Source organism: Hydra vulgaris, chromosome 06 (assembly GCF_038396675.1).
Source record: "Hydra vulgaris chromosome 06, alternate assembly HydraT2T_AEP".
NCBI lineage: Eukaryota > Metazoa > Cnidaria > Hydrozoa > Anthoathecata > Hydridae > Hydra > Hydra vulgaris.
In genome coordinates, this window is record NC_088925.1 from 10659860 (window position 1) to 10685869 (window position 26010).

The window sequence follows — 26010 nt, forward strand, 5'->3', positions numbered from 1 at the left end:
TATTCCTCCAATGGATCTTCATTTGCTTCTTGGCTTTGTTAACCATCTTATTAAGCACTTGGTTCAAATTTTGCACAAAAAAAATAAAATGGTTGACTTCAATACATATACCATTACAACCGTACCATGGTGGCCACTTCAATGGCAACGATTGCATGAAGTTGCTGAAAAAAATTGACAATCTGAAGAAGATAACCGTGGCTGATAAGGCATTTGAAGCATCACCTTTCTACCATGTTCTACAATTGTTTCTCCAAGTTGTTAATTCTTGTTTTGGATGCTCAATCTCTCCAGATTTTGAGAAAAAGATTCAAGAGTTTAAGAGCAATTATCTAAAGTTGACTGTTTCTGTCACACCAAAAGTTCATGCTGTCTTTTACCATGTTCCACAATTTCTAAAGCACCAAAAAACTGGTCTTAAAATTTACAGTGAGCAAGCAACCGAGGCACTCCATTCAAACTTCAAGCCTCATTGGCAAAGATTCAAAAGGATTATGGCTCATCCAGATTATTCCAAACCGCTGTTGAATTGTGTTTTTATTGTAAAACAGCCTCGTCTCAACTGGTGACTTCGTCGCGAAAAAAAAAAAAAGTCTCAATTCGCAACGTTACGCCTCAATTGTTTTTTAACTTTGTAAAGTGTAATCAAATGAGACGTAACGCAAGTAAATCTAGATTAGAGTTGTAACTAAAATACGCCTCAAACATAGATTTTTTTAACACACCACATTACGTCTCAATTAACTTCAGGGGTTCCTCAAGGTTCTATCCTTGGCCCTATACTCTTTTTAATTTACATTAACGATCTTCCAGATATTCTCACATCTAAGGTGGCATTGTTTGCTGATGATACTACCATTTATTCTTGTTGTGATAAGAAACCAACACCCTCTGATTGCCTGGATGGGGCATTTGAGCTTGAAAAGGATCTCACTTCTGCTACAGCATGGGGCTCACAGTGGCTGGTGAACTTTAATTCAGATAAAACCCAATTTTTTTCAGCCAATCGTTATCGCAATAATTTAGATCTTCCTATATTTATGAATGGTGATGTACTCGATGAGTCACCTACTCTTCATCTTCTAGGATTAACTCTTACTTCCAATCTTTCTTGGAAACCATATATCAAATCGGTTGCAAAATTAGCATCTGCTAAGGTTGCATCTCTTTATCGAGCTCGCCACTTTCTTACTCTGGATTCTATTCTCTACCTCTATAAATATCAAATCCGGCCTTGTATGGAATACTGTTGCCATATCTGGGGCGGATCTTCTAATGATGCCCTTTCTCTTTTAGACAAGGTGCAAAAACGCATTGTAAACATAGTTGGACCTGCTCTTGCAGCCAACCTTCAACCATTATCACATCGTCGTAATGTTGCTTCTCTTTCTCTTTTCTATAAATACTATAATGGGCACTGCTCGAAAGAGCTAGCGTCTCTTGTGCCATCTACTAAAATTCATTCTCGTGTTACTCGTCATTCAATTAAGTGTCATCCTTTTTCTGTGACTGTTCCTAAGTGCTCCAAAAACGCTTATTCGTCTAGTTTTTTTCCTCGAACATCAGCTCTTTGGAATTCGCTTCCTTCATCTTGCTTTCCTGATTCATATAACTTGCAATCTTTTAAATCGTCCGTCAATCGTTATCTTGCTCTACAATCTTCATCTTTTCTCTTACAGTAACTTCCAACTTTAATTAGTGGCTGCTTGCAGCCTTGTTGGAAGCAAAGATGTTTAAAAAAAAAAAAATTGGTTACACTTTAAAAAGTTAATAGTTCTATATATTTATTTTTATTGCAAAAAAAACTCGTCTTAAATTAGTTACTTTATTGTTTTGTCACAAGAAAAAAAAAAAAAGTTTATATGTATGTATATATATATATATATATATATATATATATATATATATATATATATATATATATATATATATAATATATATATATATATATATATATATATATATATATATATATATATATATATATATATATATATATATATATAGGGTTCCAATATCTCCGGATTTTATGGCAAAAAATAAGCCTCCAAGGGATTTCAGAAAAAAACATGAAATCTCCTCTTTTTGGAGGTTTTAATTTAATTTTTATAAAAATTCCATATTTAATACTTAAATTTTGATTATACATAGAACTGAAAATGTAAAAACTATTAAATCTAAACTTTTTTTTAGTTATTCTACCAATTTATTAAAAATGCTCAAACAAAACGTGTTCTCTTCTCTTCATTACACAATACTGAAAAATGTGCACGCATCCAAACTTGCGGAAACGAAAGTCGAGACGGTTAAATTACATGAAGGTTACAAAGTGTATTGGTTGCTATTACACAAGAAATTTTTCCTTAAATTTAAATTCGACGTTTAAAAATTAAAAGAACTGCGACACTATCAATAATGTCATCCAAAAAAATGTTTTCTAGTTTAAAAAAGGGAGAAATGATTGTGAAGCCAAATTTAAAACATAGCCAGCTGGATCATATATTTCTGTTTCTCACAAAGAAAAACAAATTTCCTTTAGTTAATCTTACTTATCTAATGCATCTAACAATAATAAATAAGTCAAGATTATGCAAGTTGCATGACCTTTGACCTGTTATTAGTCCCAATACTACGAGTTAAAAGCTTTCATTTTGGATGAATGACAGTATCCCTATTTGGGATCAAGTTGAAGCTTTATTTTATTTGTAAATGAAAAAAACCTTTTTTATGTTAATAAATCATTGTGCAATGACTAATTTTCTAACTTATGAGTTCAATAAGTATTTGTTATCAAACAAAGACTTATTAAAAAAGATTCAACAGAAATGTAAAGTTGGTATGGTTCATCTTCCCCTGTTTATAGTTCTTACTCTGTTCCAACAAATGATTGGTCGATGACAGTAAAATTGATAATTGATGCTAGTGACTTGTTAGATACAAGTAAATAATGGTTACAAGAAGACAATAGAAACAAGTTATATAATGAAGATTTAATTCAAAGCTTGCATTTATATAGTTTTTATCTATCGTATATTATTTATAATGGTATATTTCAATATAGAATAACTTACTCTATATTAAAATATACCGTTTTAAAAGATTTATTTAATCAAGACTCAATAATTGTAAGACAGCAATAAAATTGAATGTAAACATAAAAAGTGATTTGCACTAAAAAAACGAATGAGGTTTTTTTTTTACTTTTTTCCAAAAAAAGGTACTTTTTTAAAAAAAAAAAAGGTAAATATATATATATATATATATATATATATATATATATATATATATATATATATATATATATATATTTACCTTATTTAAATTTGAACCAAGTGCTTAATAAGATGGTTAACAAAGCCAAAAAGCAAATGAAGATCCATTGGAGGAATGGCTTCTAAGATGAGCTATATACATATATATATATATATATATATATATATATATATATATATATATATATATATATATATATATATATATATATATATATATATATATATATATATATATATATATATATATATATATATATATATATATATATATATATATATATATATATATATATATATATATATATATATATATATATATATATATATATATATATATATATATATCTTTTCTAATTTTATCGAGTTGTGGTCCTGATTTTTATGCATTATTATTAAACCGTCGTCGCGATAAAATATATAAACCTACAAATTCGCAAATCTCTGCTCCGTCGTAACTTCCCATTGTTAACATCAAAGGTTTCGTGAGTGGTTTTTTTCTTCCACGTTTCCTTATTAAAATAGAGTAAAGTTTTTCTGCAGTGCCTAATTATACGGATAGTGCCCTCAGTAATTTCTAAATGAGATTTTCCAAATTCTTTTGTTTTATCTAAAATTTCTGCTGTAATTGAGGGGTAAAAATCAACAATATCAAGCTGTATAAATGTGCATTCATTTTTATTGTTAATTTTAGAAAACCAATCTATAACATCAGTGGTATTTTTCCACTGATGTAAACCTAATTATTTCCGAATATTAATTTATATTATTAATAAGTTAGTTATTAATTTAGTTTTATTTTACTAACTAGTTTTATTTTACTAAAAAAATAATTTTTTCTATAAATTTAATTTTTTTTTGAGATTTAGTAACTCTTCCTGATGATCTAGCAATGGTGAAACTTAAAGTTGAAGAAAAAAGTTAGATTAGTGTTTTTTACTAATTTATTATCGCTCTGTTCTTTAAGAACATTGAGCACTCTATTTGTAAAATACACTAACATAATTTACATGTGGTGGTTCTGTTGACATATGAATATGTACATCAGGCTAAGGCGTTGGCTGTCATAAAATATAAAAGGAAGATTAAACTAATATAAGTATCGTGACGTTTTGGAAAATGCGCTTATCCCTAGTTTCGATTTGTTCGAGGCTGATCAAAACTGGTTATTTCAACAAGACAATGCTCCATCCGTACAGCACATTCAATTACTGATTATTTTCTTGAAATCAATATTCGAATCATGCTTTGGTCAGCACAACGTTCTGACTTAGATCCGATTGAAAATTTAGGGAGCAGGATGGATTATCAACTAACAAAAAAGCAAGTATCTAGTCACGAAATGCTCAAAAAAGAACTGACCAAACTGTGGCTTGAAAAACCAATTAAGATGACTGAAAACTTAATTGAACCAATGCTAAAGCGAATACAAGCATGAATTAAAAATATTGGGAGGTCATATCCCGTATTAATATCAATTTAAATTGTAGGTGCGTTTAAACGTTGTTGCACATTTTTCTCAGTAACTGTTTGATTACTTGAGTTCATTATTTAATTTCAGAAAAGATTTATTTTTTTTATTAAAAGTTGTGTTTTTTTCTTAATTAATAATCGGCTAAAAAGAGGAATAAAAAACCATGCGTTTTCTCTTTCTACCACTCTAAACTTACCTTAACTCTTAAAAAAATAAGTGCGTTTAAACTTTCTGTATAAAGTGCACATATATGTGTGTGTGTGTGTGTGTGTGTGTGTGTGTGTGTGTGTGTGTGTGTGTGTGTGTATATATCATATATATATATATAATATCATAAAGTCTCCATCATACCCGTTTTCAAAACTTAACAGCTCTGTACAATGGATACTATTTATACTATAATATATATATATATATATATATATATATATATATATATATATATATATATATATATATATATATATATATATATATATATATATATATATATATATATATATATATATATAAACTTCAGTTAAGCCAGCGCTTGTTTGTTTTGGTGCACTTTTTACTCCAAAAACACAATATGATGATGGAAACAGTTTTAATATTTTAAATATATTAGGTCACTCAAATTTTGAGGACCTTTTTTTTTTGGTAAATTTATTGTAGGTAAGTACATCGTTGTCGGACAATATCATAAAGTCTCCCTCATACCCGTTTTCAAAACTTAACAGCTCTGTACAATGGATGTACAAAACATATTAGAAAATTATGATATTTATATCATAATTTTCTAATATGTTTTGTGCACTTTAATTTTTCAGAAAAAGAAGAAAAAACAAATATTAATTAAAATAACGGTTGCTGTCCCGATAGAGTTGCAAAAAATGCGATTTTTTTACCAAAATAGAAGTGCCTTTTTTTTTTTTTTTTTTTATTCTTTTGATGATTTTATGGTTTTATATATATTAAAGTGGTAATAAAAAACATCTTTTTTTAGTAAAATCCAGTTGTTGTTTTCTTTTCACAACTTCTTTATTTTCAAATTTTGCTTAATATTCAAACCAAAATTAAATAACAAACAACAATTTTATTTGTATTTTTATGATCTGCAGTGTGACCACAGACTTTATTACTATCAATGCTCATTAAGACTTAAATATAATAGCTAAGTATTGGCATTGTTTGCTTTATTTAAAAGATATCTTTATTAATGTTTACACACCTAAAAATTTTAAATTTTAAAATAATTTTACTTTTTAGTAACTAGTGGATTACAATTAGGATAATTGTATATTTCAAGTTGATTGTTTATATAATTTATTGAAAAGAATAAATTGATTGTTTATATAATTTATACATTGTTATATAAAATATACATTATACATACGTATATTGTCTATATAATTTTTTAACACTACCAGAAAATAATTTAATAAATTAAATTAAAATAAATAAAAGTTACTATATATAATTTAAACTGTTTTTCCCACGGTTGAGTCTAGATAATATCCCATTCGCAATAATCTTGAAGACTTTAGTAATTTGCCGAACAATTTAATATCTAGGGATAAAGGTATAACTTTATCCTTATATAGTAAGGAATAAAGGTATACCTTTATCCCTAATTTATTATTTACCAATTTATAATAAACTATGACAATTACCGCTTGCAATAATATATGATAAATTGGTACATTTTTATACAATTGATACATTTAAAAAATTTATAAATAAACAAATTAATAAATTTTTCGTAAATTGTTACATTTAAAAATTGTTTGATGAACAATTTAAAAACTTCTAGAAAAATAGTATTGTTTTAAAAGTTCTTAAATTGTTTATCAGTATTGTCAATACTGATAAGTTGGTATGCTATATAGAAGATTATTAGAATCATCAGGAAAAAAGAATCCTGATGATCCTGCTGAAGGAGAAACTTACGGTAGAAGCTCAAGTTAGATAAGTATTTTTATACTAATTTAGTAGCAGTGATTATTAAACAGGTCATATTTCAAGATTCAATTTCTATGTACTTCAATTTTGTTGTGATAAACTGATTATTTGTAGGACAGTTTGACACAACAGGTTTAAATTAATTACCATTAAAAAAAATTAAAATAAAATTGATAACTTTTTTTCAATCTGCTTTTATGAAGATTTCAGGCTAAATTTAAGCAACAAGAAAAACTAATCAGTCACTAGTGAAAAGCGAAATGAAATTGCACTTAAAAGACCAAGCTATGTGTAACAAGATAAGAGCAGCAAAGTTTGTATAGTGTTTGTCAAAATACTTAATAGTAGTTTACTACAGAATACTTTATAGTAGTTTACTCCAGAATACTTTATAGTAGTTTACTACAGAACTTTGACAAACGAAGAGCTACTAAAATCAGCATCACCACGAATGGGTTTTAAAAGTTCTCTAAGCTAAAGTTAAAAAAATGTGTACCAACTGATTGATCTCACAGAGCTGTCAACTTTAGGTTTTTGCTTTGGACGCTTCCTTGTTTTTCATTTGGCTTAAAAAGTATAGTAAAGTACCTGCAGAATCATCAGATAAACTAACTCAACAACTTAATCAATGGAAAGATTGAAATTTTTTTTCCTAGATCAGCGAGGAAATATAGAAAGAAAAAAAAAAGAAAATAATTGAAAATTTCAAATGTAATGTTTCTGTTTTAGAAGTTTCATTCTAAATTTATCTACACGATCTTTAAAGTAAACTGATTTCACTTATTAAAGTACGAAATATTGCACTCACGTGATAATCGTTTTGCGGCACTTAAACATAATTTAGGAGATAAAAAACAATGTTTTTAAATCGCGGGGATATCAAGAATCGATTGAATACAAAAATAGCGAAAACAAAGCTTCGATTTGAATTCTTTCAAAATATTACTAATTAAAATTCAAAGCATTTCAATGGAAAAGAAAACTACGGTTTTCATTTACAAAAAATTTCTAGTTTACATAAAGTATAACTTTAGGTCATGCATAAAGTTAAAAAGAAAAAACCGTTCTAGTTGACACGTTTAATTTGCTTTTATTGACAAAGAACTTTGAATCTCACAGAGGTGTCGAGCCAGATAAAAAATCTTTTTCTCAATAATGATTTTATTAAATGTAATATTTGTCTCAAGTTTTAGCACTTGTTCCAAAAAAAACAATAATAATGATTTGTTTAAGTTTAAAATATATCACCAAATAAAATTGAAAAATTACTTAAAAAGTATACAAAAAATTGGTCATAAAAAGAAAGGAAATTAAAGCTTTTGGCACCACTGGCTAAAGCTCTAAACACTCAAACGCAACCTTAAAATATAACAAAAAACATTTACTTAAGCGTTAATGTAAAACTGTTTAAGATCATAGCTGATAATACTCGAATCTGCGCTGTGGATTAAACTTAGAAATGCAAAGTATTTAATTAAATGAAATATCATTAAATCTAATAATTGTTATTAAAATAAAAACCTATTAATATTCTAAAAGTTTATTTGGGCACAGAGTGTTTCATTACTGCTTAATCTTTATTTTATGATCAACTACAGAAAATTAACTTGGTAAGTTAATTTTCTGTGGTTAATGGGCATTTTTTATAAATGTTAATGCTTTGGATTGGCAACATTGTTTTATTTAATGTTGATATAATTAAAATATTGAGGTTGTCATTTTAATATTCTCTTGTTATCATGTTAATATGCTCTTGTTCTCATGTTAATATGCTCTTGTTCTCATGTTAATACGTTGTTGTGAATGCTTACACTACTGTATTAAATGACATTGTTCAATTTTATACATTTATGAGTTCATTCAAATCAAAAATTATTGTATACAACTTTAGTTCTACTATTTTTATTTTTATTTTTTTTTTGCATTAATTTTTATTTAATTTTTAAAATACTTTTCTTTAAAATAGTAGCTCAGTATTGATTTTTTTTCCAACAGGTAAAGTCGGTCATCTAACTTTTACATCATTAAGTAAACTTTATTCTGTTTTGGAGATTAGTCGAAGTCTTTTCAACTTATCTGGAACCCCACAGCTATGCAACAAAGCTTTTTTATATAATTAACTTTATTTATTAAAGGCCATAATTGAGTGTATTTAAATGTTTTGAAAATTATTAATATACAGAGTGAGTGACATCAACAGCTTTTGAAATAAATAAAGTAAGTATTTTCACACCCGAATGTGACCTATAAGTCTCTTGTCATCACCCAAAATATATTAAATTATTTTTAAGAATTTAAATTCACATAAATTATTTTATAACTAACGCAACGTGATGGAAAATCTTTGGTGCAACGCTGTTCGTGAGATAAAAATCCGCGTTTAATACGATAAAATTTTGAAAATAAGATCAAATAAAGTTTAATTATGAAATATAAAACTAAATTACTACTTAAAAAAAAACACATATATAAATAATTTTAGGTTTAACTCACTTTGGTTGGAGATTTAGTGGATTCTATAGGCATGCTTTTTTGTTTATGAACAAGAGGTATTGGAGGCGGTTTCCCTACATCTGAAGGTAGCGGAGATTCTTTTCGTCTCGGTGGAAGCTGTGGAGGCGTTAAGTCTGACTGTACTGACTTTGAGATACTGCACGATTGTGGTGACGTAGAAATATTGAGTGAATGTGACCTCGATGCCACCTGAACAGTTGCTGAAGCCATGAACTAAATATTTATACTTAATGAAACTAAAAGTATATAAAGAAAAAAAAAAATTTCATTATTTACAAGCTGTCTCTACTAAAAAAAGCTATATATAAAACAATACGCATAAATGATTTTTTTTGCATTCATTTTAAGATCCACATTTTTTAGACTCGCTAAAAAAATGATACCCAGTTCAAAGTATAAATGTGTATACTTGCCCCATAACAAATAAAAATCTATTTATAAAAATGTAAACTATTTTTCTTTATATTCATACTCATTTCTTGAGTTGAAACAACATGAAAAACGCCGAGTAAAAAAAAAAAACCACAACAAAAAAAAATAATAAAGTATTAATAATAAAGAATATCCTTAACTACTAACTGTTGGTTGATTAAAATTAACATGATGCAAGCAAAAATACCATAATATCAGTTTATGAACTGATTAGTCAAATGCTTATAATAGATTTTAAAACTTGGATTAATTGTCATTGTCTTGGTGCTTTTATCACTTTTAAATCATATTAATTTAAAATCATGTCCTTCATGCTGAAACAGTTTTTTACTTTTTTATAGAATTCACGCGAACTCCTTGTCTCTTTCTAATTTCCTTACGGTTAGTAGCATTCAAATTTATCGGAAAGTGTTTTAAGTAGTGTGGTGTAGTAGTTTCCTCTTCAAAAAAAATTTGATTATTATAAATAATTAAATTTTGTGAGTACATTAATGCTATAAAAGTTTACCTAAGCTGCCTTTTTCTTTGTTTTTGCTTTTATAAATATAGATTATGTGTTTCTAACTTTCTTACTCTTGTTGCAGAGGATTTATTTGGAGTATGAAATGAGAAGATTTTGTAAAATTAAAAAAAAATTTATGTTTTCATTTCACTTTTAACTTAGATGCCATTGGTTCTCATATATAATATCTTTGTTGACCTTAGATTGAGCCGCGGACATAATAAAATGTTTGCGCCTAGCTTGTGTAATAACTACAATAATTAACTACTTTAACCTTTATAGTATCATATTAAATATTAAAATGGCAGCCTTCTTTTAAAATAAAATATTGTGGTTGTCTGCATTTATTTAAATATTCAAATAGTTTTCATTTGTATATAACAGCAGTGTAAAACATAATATGTTTTTGGTTGTTGTTGCAACAGGTTTTTACGCTGTTACAACAAATTACCTCAATTATTTAAACATTGATTATATAAACATTGATTACTGCAGAAAGCTGTTTTATAATTTTATAGCACACTTAATAATAAAGTTATATGTTCTACATTGCTATAAAACAGTTATAATTTCAATATACAACAGAATTATGTAAAATAATAAACAAGATTGATTTGAAGATTGAATGATTATGGTATAAAGCTTAAGAGCATTTCTAACAAAAAACAAAAAAAGTATATTTGTTAATTTTTAAATTTTACTACATTCTCTTACCAACGTATTTAAGAACATCTAAACAAATGGATGCATTTAAGCTTAAATTTATGCCATTAATAATATCATAGTTTCATAAATTAAAGTTTATCTATTAACTATTTTCAAAAAGTAAATATTTATCAAATAAATACACGATATTTGCTTCAATATGGACTCGTTTTTTTTTTTTGTTAAGTAGATCTCATTACATTTTTTCATATAATAATCCCTATTGTTAAAAATGTTTTGTGCGCATCCGAGTGTCATTCTATTTTTAAGTTAAAAGCTTAAGAAAAACACCGCGTAAGTTGTAGTGTACAAGCTGAAACACGTGAGAAAATCTAAACAAGTAAAAGGAATTAGCCGTCTGACGTTTAAGGAAAAAAAAAATGACCAAATTTAGTTAACTATTTTAGATAAATTTAAAATACATTAGGAATCGAATCAACATTTAAAATATAGAAATAATATCAACCTTTGGCAGAATATATAGAGCTAATTAAAAATGATATTTACGTATCATTAAGCAATTAACGATATGAATGAACTTATGAAAATTAAATAGTTATATTGAAACAATACATAAACATTATTTAGTAAGAAACCTAAATTTTATTATGGCACGGTCTCAACACCATATTTACGGTCCCAATGGACTAGGGACGTGAAAAAGACGACTTTTGAACGTTCAAAAGACGTTTTTTTTTAGGTTCCGAGCCCACTGGGGTATTATGATACGGTCTTAAAACCACTTTTACGTTAGTTACTTAAGTAACCATTTAAATTTTTTGAACACTGTTAAAATCTAAATATACATTTATTTTAGAAATATATCTGGAAATTATCGTGGTGATATGTTAAAACTTTTTTATACGTTGTTTGAAAATTAGAAATTTCTTGACAAATTTTTTTTTGTAATTTCCAAAAAATCTACTATATAGAATTAATCTGATAATGTATAGATACATTGATGCTTTTTTGAAGATGCGAATACAGCCTCTTTATCTCTTCTTGATATGTTGCTGGTTTTTCATACGTCAGAGAAGATATAAAAATAGAGAAGAAAGAAATTATAGAGAAAATTATCATCGAAGCAATCAAACGCGCAATTTCAAGTTTGCCCTCCCTTCATTGAAGATACAAATTATTTGCATTTGCGTTCTTTTTAATTTTGTTTTTACTTATGTTTTTACACGAGTTTTTTTTACCTTATCGTTATTGTGTAAATTTTCTTTACCAGAATCACGGAGTTGAATTCATTTACCTTATTACAATGATTAGATTTAAATGCAAAAAAACGGTTTAAAAATGCCTTCAAAACTGTTATATTAGAAACACAAAAATTTTGTAGTTTATAGCAATATTATAGTAACCCTTAAGTTTATAAAATCAACGCAGTAGCGTTATAGATAAGTATCCCGGTGGTTCAATTAGTGGCCGGATAGCTTAGTTGGTTAGAACTTTAGACAAAATATCGAAATCTGTAAAATTTGTCTGACAACTCAGCACCTAAATAGTACTTTGGTACGCAAAATTCTTGGTCAATAACGAAGGCTACGTTTATGATAACGAAGGCTACGTTTATGATAACGAAGGCTACGTTTATGATAACGAAGGCTACGTTTATGATAACGAAGCCTACGTTTATTATAGTAAAACTATTCATAGCTGTTCCTTAGCTAAGTTAACAAAATATTGTATAACAAAATATACCAAAAAAATAAATTAAATTAATTTAGGTTATACAAAAACATATAATGTATATAGTTGCGTTACTTTTTTTTCAAGTTAATGTTTTTAAAATATGAAACATACAGTGATTACAAGTAAAACATACTAAAATAAAATATTTAAGTTCTAGAGTTCTTAATATTGAGATTAAAACCTTGGTTATCTATAAAAACTTCCGGTTTTAAAACAGTTTGCCTATTTGATTTAAACTTTGACAAATTCTTGTGTCTTGTATGCATAAATACCTAAACACTGTTTTATAATAATTGTTAGTCTTTTTTTATGTTATTATTAAATCTAATTTTATCTTATTGATTTTTATTTATAGTTTTTTCATAATGAACTTATTTGATATTAAATTTGTTTTTATGTTTCTCTTTATCTTGTTAACATTTTTTAATTAAACAATAAAATATCTCATTAAATTATCTAACAAATAATATACAACAAATCTCATTAAATAGTTATCTTATAAATAAAATAATTTCTTATAACCCCCTGAAGGAAAAACTATAAAAATAATTTTTCCATTTAAGTAAATTTAAATATAGTTTTAAACACATTTCATCGCATCATGTGTAAGCAAAAAATAATTCAAAACAATAAAAAATGTATAACTAAATTTTTACAAACTTTTGCATAGCTCTCGCCTAAATCTGCATAAGTATAAATTAATACTATCGTCTTAAAAAATTATTTGTATTGTGGAGAAGGTAATAAAGAATATAGATTTATAATTACATAAAAATAATTTTTTTTTTTGAACGACTTTTTTTTAAACGCTTTTACATATTTAATAAATCAAGTTAACTCGTTCTTTTAACTTAGTTGTTTACGTCAAACTATTTTTTTTTTTTTGACGTTAAACATGGAGGTCACTTCGTTGCATACAATTTTAGTATGTAGATAAATATAAAATTTGTGGTTCAAATAAAGCTGTTTTAGAAAAATGCTTTTTAAAGTTAGTATAATACTCACTAAAATCTTTAATTATGGTGGAGTAAACCATTATTCAATACAAACCTTTGACTACCCAAACATTCTTGCACTATGTAATATCTTAACATACCCAGAACAATGAAAGTTTACAAGGTTTATTTGTTTGCGCTTTTTGTACAACCAAGGGTGCTTACTTTGAACTCAGCATCTCGACTTCTGATATAATCTGATTGTATGATTACAAATCATGTTGTTTTTTATTAATGAAAACACTTCTAATTTTTCTTATAACAAGATTTTTAGTTGTAAGTATGTGAGCTATCCTTTAATTTTTTTACGTTTATTTTCTCTTCAAATACTTATTTAAAAACAGTCGACACTTTAGTGCAAAAAGCGGTTTCTTTCATAATAAATCTCTTTGAGAAACATAACCAATTAATATAACTTCATGAATTATTGAAATTGCGTGTATATATATATATATATATATATATATATATATATATATATATATGTGTGTGTGTGTATATATATATATATATATATATATATATATATATATATATATATATATATATATATATATATATATATATATATATATATATATATATATATATATATATATATATATATATATATATATATATATATATATATATATATATAGGGCCGTCACTAAGAGATTTTTAAGGGAGGGGTGAAATAAAGCGGTTTTGCCTTCTAAGACTTTAAAATAAGTAAAAAGCAAAAAGAACCTCGTCGGTTGACATTTGCCAACAACCAGATAAAGATCCAAATTTGCCGACTATTTTTTAAATAAAAGTTTTTAGGAGGTTTGACACCCCCAACGCCCACCTCCCCCTCGGGACAGCTCTGAATAGACATGCAAATATATAATACATAAATGTATGTATGTAATACATAAAAATACATAATACATAAATATATATATAATATATATATATATGTATATATAATATATATATATATATATATATATATATATATATATATATATATATATATATATATATATATATATACTATATATATATATATATATATATATATATATATATATATATATATATATATATATATTTATATATATATATATATATATTATGTGAAATATAATGTGAAAGTGTGTTTTTAGTGAAAACGTGTTTAATTGTGAAATTATTATTTAATTGATTTTTCGATACTTATAGTTGACGTTAAAGTAGGAAAGGAGAGTTTCCCTAAAAATATTTATATCGGAAATTTTCTATTTTTAGAGTAGAATAAGTTTAAATGTATTCAATATTATGAAAACAATGCCTTCAAGTTTCAGCCGAGACCTTTAACAAGGCACAAACTGATATTTGTGTTAAATCTTCGCCAAATTGTTCCTTCTCTGCTTTTGTTTTATATGCTCAGATTTTTATCCTAAACCTACTAAAATTTGCAACTTTGTAAATGCATTATTTTAAATGGATAGTTTTTTTTATTTTAATTCATTTTGAAAAATATTTATTTTTTAATCTAATAATGTGAAGAAAAAAAAAAGAAGAGAAAACGATGGCATTTAAAAAGCTATTTTTATATATTTCATTTATTTATATTTCTGAAATTCTTATATTTATTTATTCAATACTAACTTTCAGCCCTAAATAAAAATAAATGATTAAAAGGCTGAATTTTAAATTCAACCAAAAAATTCTTATCTTAAACAGAATAGGGGAGACCGGGTCTAGTTGGCCGCAGAGCCTTTTATCAGAAACAAAAATTACACAGAACCTTCCTAATTGACCATTTCATCATTCACTTAAGTATTGTCAGGACTCGCGCATGAGCATGGGAGATATTAAGATTTATGCGTTTTTTGGACAAAAGCGTAACTTTTGGAACATCGCTTCCTTTTTACTTTACAAAGAAAATAGTTAGTCGTATGAAGGAAAAAATTATTTTAAAAGTTCCAGTCACTGGTTTACTAAATCCAGTTAGACTTGTTTTCAAAGTTGCTGTTTTCCAGGATCTATAGACTGTTTATTGAAAAAAGTTGACTCGTAAAATTTACTATGGAAAAAAAAAATACTTTTATAAAATTAATTTTTTTTTTAATTTTTAACATTATTGAAAAAATTTATTCTTACAAAAAAATTTAAAAAAAATTTTTTCAAGTTTTTTTTTCACAGATACAAAGTGGGCTACTGTTTTGGCTGTTATACGGACTAATATTTAGCAACGGCTAAAACAAAATTAAATTTTGGGATAAATTTCTTGCTAAAATTAATAGTAAAAACATTTCTATTAATTTTGCACTTAATAGTACATTAATAATCATTTTTATAGTTTGCACCAACCTACCCCGTGGCGGGGTGAGAATCTTTTATTGTAAATGAATGCAAATTTTATAAGTTACCCAAATTCATACTCTTTAAGACTCCACTTTAATATTTTCAAAAAAATGTACTGTTAGGGCTTCAGAGCTCATAGAGTAAAAACCGAGCCAACTAGCCCCGGTCTCCCCTACTTTTTAAATTCATCATCATTTATTATAATGTTTGCATTTATTAAATAGTTATTTTGTATGACATTAATGTATTTAATTTATTTGCAGCAAAGAACCTATATTATTTATAGTAAAAGCAACACAACGGGCATTGTACTTAGTGGTAGTCATAACAGTTTATTATGATTGTAGTAATTTTTCTGTCAACGCATATAATATACTTGCAAATATTGATGTAAATATTTTTAATGAATGACAAAACTCTAATCAAACGGTGTTTAAACATAATATAGATTTAAATTTTTTATCCAAACAAAACAAACTATAAAATGCATTGCCAATTATTTTACGTCTTATTTTAAAGTATGTAAATAAAGCTTATAGGATGTTATAAATTTCAATCAAAAAACTATGCAAACTATTTATAACTTTTTTACATAATTTTTTTTTTTTTTTTTGCCACACTCGTAAATGAGTTCAATATCGAGCTTTTTAGTTTTTGACTTTAGTAATTTAATACTTGTAACTCGTATGTAAACTCTATGTAATCTGTAAAGTAAGTAAACACAACATAATCTCGTCGCGTATGCAAACTCTATAGCTAAGTTAAACATATCCAAACTAAATAGTTAAAAAAAAAACTGACATTTTTTCATTTATTGCACATTTTTTCAACTTAAATAACGCTCGAGTGAAGAATTAGCTAATGCTGCTTCCTTTAAGTGCTATTGTAATAGAGATTGTATAAGGAGTTCAAAAAATAACATCAACAAAATTGTCTTTTAAGATATAGGTAAGAGTCTATTAACAATTTCGTAGAAGTTTTTAAACAAAAGACAAGTGTTTTTTAACAAATTGATTGGAATTGTTTGGGGGTCAAAACTTGTTTTGGTCTCAAAAAAATTCCGATCCAAAATTCCAAACAAAAACGTTGAATTAGTTTTGTTTATATATTCAAATTAGTTGGTTACATTAGGCGCCTATAAAAGTGTAAACGCTATGTAAAAAAGCAAAACATAGGTTATTCACCATGCTTGTTCTGTATTTTACCATGAAATAAAGAGAAAAAAAATAAAAGGGATTACACCTTAGTTGTTCCATTTGATTGCATTAAAATGAGTCCAACGAATGCAAAAATGCACCAAAGTGCAAGAAAAAGCAAAACAAAACATAAGTGCATTTTTGCGCTTATTTTGCAAAAAAACCCACTTTCTTTAATGTTAAAATCGTTAACATTTTAAGACCTGACATCATCAGCCTCAGTATTATGTATAGCAAGAAGTTAATGGAGTTTTTATAAAAAAAATTATTATTGACTGCCTTCAAATAGTAACAATATTTATGGTGTCTGTCAGCAAATTGCAAGATGGTAGGTGGAACAGAAAAATATCAAGTGTTATCTGTAGTTTAAGCATTGGATTAGTGAATAAGTTTGTGTAAAACAATTATTGTGAACTCTTCTGTCTATCATCTATCTTGCTTCACCTAATTGTGCAGGTAGAACTAACTTCATGGCACAAGGTGTTATGCAATATGCAAAAAAGATGTCAAAAGTTAATTACTTACTTAAATTCTGGGTGTTTTGCGACCTTCGTAAGAGGTGCGTCTTTGCAGTCGTCAAATATCTGGAAGTTTGGTTTGTTAACCACTGGCCGCAATGGCCTGCTTCATGCAGCTAACTTCAGAGTTACAGAACTTCTACAGCTACTGTGCAGTCTGATGAAGCTTAAACACGGGGTATACCTCATAATATCTATTGGATCTTGAGTTTTTTACACTTGAACGTGTTATCTAAAACATAAAAAAACTGTTTAATGCACTACTATTCAAACAGTCTGCTCAACCTGGTTGAAAATCAAAAACCAGCAAATTAATGCAGCAAAAAAAAAAAAGAGAAGCAGTCTTCATAAAGGTTATGACTTTTTGTGCACGGACCACAAAAAAAATTGAAAAACAGAGATAACGACAGGCAAAGAGTAACAGTTGTAAGACTTCTGGTTTAAACGACTTTGGTTCTAATAATGCTCAACGGGATCTAGCAATTCTGCTGACGTTAAACAAAATTATAACACCCAATGAGGACCAGTTCCAATTTTGGAAGTTGTAGCCGATAACCCTGCTACCATAATTGTATTGACTAAAGTCAATAGTGCAGACACAGACCGTCTTATAGGTTGCTAAATAATGTGGTGGCTTTAAACAATTACATTATGATAATAATAGTATTGTACTACAATGTCATAAAACTCTCCAAGTTGCTTTTTACTCTAAAGAAATACTATATTAAATATATATATACTACACTGTTAACTGTAACTGTTACTACGGTCAATAGTATTTTTAAAATAATCATAATCAGTTTTCTTTTATTATTTGATAATTAAATAACTGGTTAAATATACTTGATAACATAAACTAAAGTTTCATGCATTAGCAATCATCAGATGTTATAACCTAAAAAAAGCAACAAAAAATTACACAAAAAATTCATTGGCTTCATCGCCAATTGCAAAAATTCCTGATAACTTAATGGGAATTATTTACAAAACCAGGAAATATTTACTTTTTTCAGAAAATGATTTGTGGATTAAAAAATCAGTAGACTCTAATCTTGATAAATAACTAAAAATTATACTTAAAAAAGATATTTATATTTCGTACATGAGTTGTACATTGTTTTAACGTAATTATTAAATACTTTTTTTGTTGACAGTTTTCCAAAAGATGTGGAATTTAGGGAAAAATGGATACAGTTATGCAGAGTTTTATTTCTAGTTTTTATTTTTAGTTTTATTTCTAGCAGTCTAAAGTTTGTAGTAAACATTTCACTTTTGGCTGTTATAAAGAAAGTTCTTGAAGTTCGTAAAAGAAACTAAGAAATGATGCAACCCTCTTTACAATTGATTTCCCAACACAAGAAAAGAAATCCTAGAAAATCATCAAAAAACAGACAAAATATTTGTTTTCTACTTTGATCAAAATTTTTTTCTTCAAAATTAAATATTTGTTAACATTACAATATTATATTGCCAGCAAAAAAACTAAAAAATTTTAGGTTTAACATTTTTTAGAACCGAATAGCCTATTCTTTATTATATTTGTGATATTTTTTTAATCAATTTGGATGAATGATTGTGATTGAAAAATTGCGCTTTCCATAAATTACAATCCTTTTACACAATTTTATTTGTAATTTTTTTTTTTTTTACATTTTGTACACTCAGACAGAGTTTCTTGTAATTAAATAGATTAAATAAACTAATAGCACTTACCCTACAAATCAATCTTTGTGGGATAGGTGAGATAATGCCTTATTCAGTTTTCTAATTTTTTAAAACCAGCATTAAATTTCTCTTGAAAATATATTGAAAATATCAAATTAACTTTTGTAAAAGTTCGAATGCAAGCAATATCAAATTAGCTATTGAAGCTGTCAATAATAAAATGATGGCGTAAATGTGCTAAAGAATATATATATAATATAAATTTTATTTAGGTTTCCCAAGAAGTCCTTACGGTTTTATCACAGAGCACCGCAGATAAGCATTTAATTGGAAGTTCACGCCTCCTTCCTAACCGATGTTCCAAAGAGAGTCAATAAAAACATTGTCTGGTGATAAACGACGCATATAATTGCTTGGTTCTTATAGAAGAGTGTCATCTGATGTACAGGGAAAAGGTTTAATGCAGTATATCAACGTTAGTTTTTTATCGTCTACTGAATAATGAACTGGGTGGTGTATGACTGTGTTGTATGCAATAAAATGAACCTCAATTTTATGACCCGTTATTATATGTCTTGTATTCGTATGTAGCTTGTACAACCATATAAATGGATGCTTAATAATTTCAAATATGCGTCAGCCAAGAAGATTGCTAGTAGAAGCTTAAGGTAATTGTGACATCATTAAGGCAATCATGATCGTCTACAAGCACACACACAACACACACAAAGACACACACACTTATATTTAGGGCCGTCTCGAGGAGCAGGAGATGCACAACCCCCCTCGAAAACCCTATTGAAAAATAGGTCGGCAAATTTAGACTTGTAGACGGTAAGTTTAGAGCTTAAGTCGGCAGTTGGGAAATGTCAGCGAATGAGGACTATTTTTTAGCTGTTAATCGGCAAAAAAAACAGATGCGTCACCACCTTCCTTCCACCGCCTTTAAGTTCTTTTCGGGAAAACCCTGCTTATATAAATGCATTGTAGCTAAAAATAAAAATGAAAACATAATAAAATAATAATACTAAATAAATTTGTATGTTTTTTTTTTTTAACTTTCATTTCTTATCATTTTTTGAATTTTTAATTCTTTTCAATTTTATATTATCATAAATAATTTGATTTCATTTGACGAACTCTTTCATATAAAGTAACATATGTATGAAGTATCATATTTGATGAACTCTTACATATAAAGTAACATGTGTATGAAGTGTCAAATTATCTTATAAACTTTAATTTTGATTATATATAATCAAATATTTTAGTCAAAAGATAGGGTCATTTCGGATAAAGCGAGCCATCGGATAAAGCGAGCCGGTCGCCTAAATATTGCAATTTTACGAAATCAAATTATGCTTTCGATTTATAACAATTTATTTAATATTAGTTATTCATTTTAAAGTCTAATGAATATTTTAAAAACAGCTGCTAAGCAATTATTTTCGCGGTGGTATAATTATAATCATTCGAGTAGTAACAAAACGTTTTTTCGCTTTAAGACCTTATATTTTGTTTAGCTTCAATTAAGAAAAGTGAGTATTTAATATTTGACACTATTTATAGTAAATATGATTGTAATATTAGTAATATGAGAAACTATTTCAAAAAATACAGTGTTGATATGTATTTGAGCGATGATAAAGTTTTTAAATCGAATTTTCAACCTGGCTCGGTTTTGCATAACTGTTAGATAAACCGAGCCAAGGGCATTCAGGTAAACCGAGCCATTGGCTCACTTTTCCAAAAATTCCAATAATAAATAAATGTAAAAAATATTATAAATTTTTTTGCTTTTTGACCCACATGAATTGTTAATTTATTGGAATTTTTTATGATATTTTTACAGAATGGTACGTTATCAACCGATCACGGCCCGAAGAAGCCGAAAATCTCAAGGAAAACAAAAATTGTCCGAGCAGGTACAGGCAATTCGAGGAAAACATCGAAGTCCAAAAAAACTGCCGAGGCCTCAAAGTCATGCAGGCACAAAACTAAATTTATGGCAAAAAGGAAATATGGCTGGTGCTATGGAAGAATACAGAAAACAAGAAGAAAAACTTCAACTGAACGGTTGTCAATACGGCTGATAGCGAGAGCGTAGAATGTGCCATATGAAACTTTGAGGAGGAGATTGTCAGGAAAAGTGAGCAAAGTGGAAAGTGCTTCTGGGAGACCAACAATTCTTTCACAACAAAGTGAAGAAGAATTAGCAGAGACTGTAAGAAAAATGGCACGAGCAGGGTTTCCTTTGTCGCGCAAAGATATTCGAGAAATTGCATATGCTTATTCTTATGCTAAAGGAATAAAAGGATTTTCAGAATCAAAAAAAATTGCCGGTTATTACTGGTTTCAGGGATCTATACTGGTTTCCACCTATGATCATTCATAAAGGAAAAACTGTTGGCAAAGGCTGGAAAGATGGTGCTCCTTTTGGTGCTATTGTAAAAGCAAGTGATAGTGGCTGGATAAATAAAGACTTGTTTGTGGAATTTGGACAGTTATTTGTCAACAATTTACAACGATTAGGACTATTAAACGGTCGACCTCATCTTTTAATTATGGACAATCACTATTCACATGTGTTTAACCTTGAATTTTTAAACCTAATGAAAGCAAACAATATTCATGTATTTGCATTACCAAGCCATACTACTCATTTATCTGCAGCTTTAGCAGTATTATTTTTATTAGACTAGTCGCTGACATTTTTATATTGCTTTTGTTCTTTAAATTTTTTGCATCGTATGCATTTGAGGTTAATGTTTGCAAACTTTTAATACCAGTTTACTATATCGTAGGTAATAAAGTTAATATTAATATAGTAAATATTATTTGTAATAATACTTCCAATTTTGTAAATTTTTGTCTGAAATAAAAGCTAAATGGCTCACTTTAGAATAATCATATAAGCTATTGGCTCGCTTTACCAATAATGGTGGCTCACTTTATAAATTTGTTAATATAAAGCGAGCCTTTCCTATGTATCATATATAGTTTACTTGGCTCACTTTATATTAGTGTGGCTCACTTTACATTATATCATAGTTTAGGTATCTGTTATAGAGTTTTCTAGTACAAGAAGTATTAAGATATCTCACATAGTTATTAATACACACTGATTTTAGTTTTATTGGCTCGCTTTATCCGAAATGACCCTATATAATCAAAATTAAAAGTTTTAGGATAATATATAACGCTAGCTTTATTCTGAAAAAAAAAACTCCTGTTTGGCTACTTTACACGAATGGTTCGAAAACATAATTTAATCATTTTTGGATTTTTAAGTCTTATCTAATTTATTCTAAAAATATTAAATATGAACTTAGTTCTAAATTCAAAGGGAATTTTTTAAATTCCAGATAAAATAACTTCCTTAGAGGCGCTTAAAAAGCAAATAAATAAAAAATAAATATCTTTTAACAAGAAATTTTTTTTAAAAAATACGGCTGCCTAATATACAGTTTTGGGTTGAACATAGTTGTTACTCGAATATTTTCGGTAAGATATTTGTGTTAAACTGATAAAAGGCAAATAAATCTGACCACGGATTTTTAAATGCGCATGATTTTCACGAACATTTAAAATAGACAGATTTGCTTCTACGTCAAAGTAAAAAAAAAAAAGAATTATACTTCTAAATTTTAGCAAGATCGTGGCTTACGCCTTTTCGAATACTTGTTGATTGTGTTTGGTCTTATGGTATTTAAAGTGTAACGCAAAAAATCATTAAAAAAACGCATAACCTTCAATAATTCACTCTTTTATCAAATCAAAAATAAAAACTATAAAAATAAGGTAATTGCGTCTGATATTTTTTTGATATTAGACGCAATTAGTAATTCTGTTTGACCTTAAAGGTTAAGACAACTGTCATGGATAAAATATGCCAAGCCAAACAGGCTTTAAAGACACCATAAATGTAGTGCTTTAAATTACAATTTTACAACTTTAAAGTCACGTCGAAGTCAACAGACATAAATGTAGTGCTGTTGACTTCGACATGAAAATACATATATAATCGAATGAATGTTATTGCTAAAGCAACACGATATTATCGCTAAATGTATACCATTGTAAAACTAAATCCATTAAAAGTTCTTTGGAAAAAAAAAACAAGTTAATTTTATATAAAAACGGTATCTTTCCCGCTTATCAATCAGTGACATTTCTTTGTAAATGACGCTCGCTTTATTCTGAAAAAAGATTTCTGTTCGGCAGCTTTCCACGAACGCGTCTGAGACATAATTTAATCATCTTTTTATTTTTAAAAAGACTTACCTAATTTATTATAAAAATATTAAATACGAACTTATTTCTCAATTCAAACGGGATTTTTTGAATTCTTTAAACTCCATTAAATTTTTTAAATTCCAGATAAGAAATTTTCTTCGCAGCACTTAAAAAGCAAGAAAAAAAAAAAAGATTAAAATGGAACATTTAAATTTTAAGAAGGAACAAAAATGATTTAATTTCTAAAATATTAAAAAAGTTTCAACTATTTGCATCGATTTAACTCGATAAAATCAAGAAATTAGTTGAAAATGTTATAACAAAATTTAATAAGAAAAATGTATATTTACCTTCTTGGAAGCAATGTTTAATAATTTTTATCAAACCAAAAACACAAAAACAGTAGTTTTATTAATATTATTTGTAATTAACAAGATACCATTTATGTAATTAATTGATTTATGTGCAAAAGACTATATTATATATACATACATACATATATATATATATATATATATATATACATATATATATATATATATATATATATATATATATATATATATATATATATATATATATATATATATATATATATATATATATATATATATATATATATATATATATATATATATATATATATGCATGTATGTATGTATACATGCATTGCCTTTTTGTACATCTGCTAAACCAAATAAATTGATATAATAAAGTTAATGTTTAGAACAAACATAGTCAAAAAATCATTTCTACAAATATCAAAAAGCAGAGTCAAATTTCAATTGTTACGGAATCTCTAAAAATTAATCTAAGCGTGCTAAAAATTATCTAACCTACCACTAATTTTAGTAGCTGTCATAGTTACTCTGTTTGCATACCCGTTTAATTAGTTAAGACCATTAAAAGTTAACAAAAGAAGATGCGTGAAATTCTTTCTTGTACTTAGTTTTTAAAACTACAAATAAAATCAAGTTTATTGTTATTTATACTGATTTTAAAATATAAAAATAATATGTTAAGTAACAAAAAACATTTTGAAAAAATAGTTTTCACGAGTTTCATAGATACGAGGAAATATAAATTTCAAAACGCTACGTAAACACTATCAAGATGTATTAACTGTATTAATACATCTTGATAGTGTTTACGTATTAATTATACATTTATTCATATATTTTTTTATTCATATATTAAAAAAAAAAAATTTGTGCATAAATATATAAATATCATAAAGTATTTAAAAAAAATACAAGTATATCAAATTTGGTAAACATCGTTAGCATATTTTTTTTTAAATTCTATAAATATTGTACAAGATATATAGTTTCTACGGAAACGATTAACGTACTGTTCTTTTTTCACCGGTAATTTATATTTGTTTTTAAATACTTTTCGGTATATATACATATAATTATATTTATGCATATACCCAGTGGGCACGGTACCTAAAAAAGACCTCTTTTGAACATTCTAAAGACGCACAAACGGTTCAAAAGACGTTCAAGACATTCAAAACGTTTAAAAGTCAATTAAAAGACGTCTTTTTTACGCCTCGTGCCAATTGGGTAATTAAAATAATAAAAAAATAGCTCGTGACTTTTTAACCAACCGGAGAAGACAATTAATATTTAGTTAAATTATATTTTTAAAGTAAAAAAAAAAAAAAAAAATTTAAAAGTTTTTGAAATCAAAGCAAAAAGGAAAATATAGAGCTTGCGCGCTAATTGAAGTGCCTATAAAAATAAATAAATGAATATTCATTAAAGCGTCGCTAACAAAAGTCTGAATTTTTATATAAAACTGAATGTATGTGAATTTATTAAAGCTGTATGTATGTGGATTTTTTTTTTCCAGCTTTATATAACAGTAACAGTTGCCTTTCTCTACCAATAACGATTCAAAACAAAATCCAATATCTTTGCCCTTCCAAGTGTTACGTAGCGGTGCACAGTTGGACGGTTCCATTTAAAAAGGTGGCCGAAATTATTTTTTCCATATTTGCACAAAGCTAATATTATTTTCAAAAAATAAATATATTAAAGTATTTAAGTCTAAAACTTCATACAATTTTGACCAGTAGTTCAAAGAAGTTTGATTTTGTAGCTTTTTTTTTCCAAAAAGGAGAGTGACAGGTCAAATACCAAAATATTACCTTAAATTAAAGATAATTTGTCATATTTAAGCTAAAATTAAAATCATTGGAAAATACTTATAGAAAAAAAAAACCCTCAAAAAAAAAGAGCGGGCCTTTCCACCTCTCTACCCGCAAGTTTTTTTAAAAGGTTAAAAACAGTGATGGCTCTTTTACTAACATTATTTTTATTTACACGAGTTAATTTTTATCAAAAAGTAAATTGCATAAAGTAATTTTAAAACGTTTCATGTAAATTTACATTTCCGTATCAATAATTAATTTTTTTGAAACGAGTTTTACTTTATGATATAAGTTTTTTTACTTTTAAAAGTAAGTTATGTAAAAGAAGATTTCATCAAAAAGAAATTTACTTTTACATAAAATTAATATGCTACCAAATGTAAATTAAATT

The 26010-nt window shown here is 26.9% G+C and overlaps 1 protein-coding gene across 6 annotated transcripts in view; it reads right to left on the bottom strand.

Moving 5' to 3' along the window:
* LOC100208404 (pleckstrin homology domain-containing family G member 5) overlaps positions 1–23942 on the bottom strand; it is a 48686-nt gene extending 24744 nt beyond the window's left edge. For 2 of the 6 annotated variants that reach the window (XM_065799201.1, XM_065799197.1), the window contains exons 1-2: positions 10853–11013; positions 9184–9417 (exon numbers count right to left, since the gene is read on the bottom strand). In XM_065799201.1, the coding sequence (XP_065655273.1) occupies positions 9184–9417; positions 10853–10870 (252 nt within the window). In that variant the 5' untranslated portion in view covers positions 10871–11013. Of the gene's footprint in view, positions 1–9183; positions 9418–10852; positions 11014–13588; positions 13853–23811 lie in introns of those variants that run through there. The other 4 variants (XM_065799200.1, XM_065799199.1, XM_065799202.1 and 1 more) reach the window with 4 other exon arrangements.
* Positions 23943–26010: the final 2068 nt, after the last annotated feature.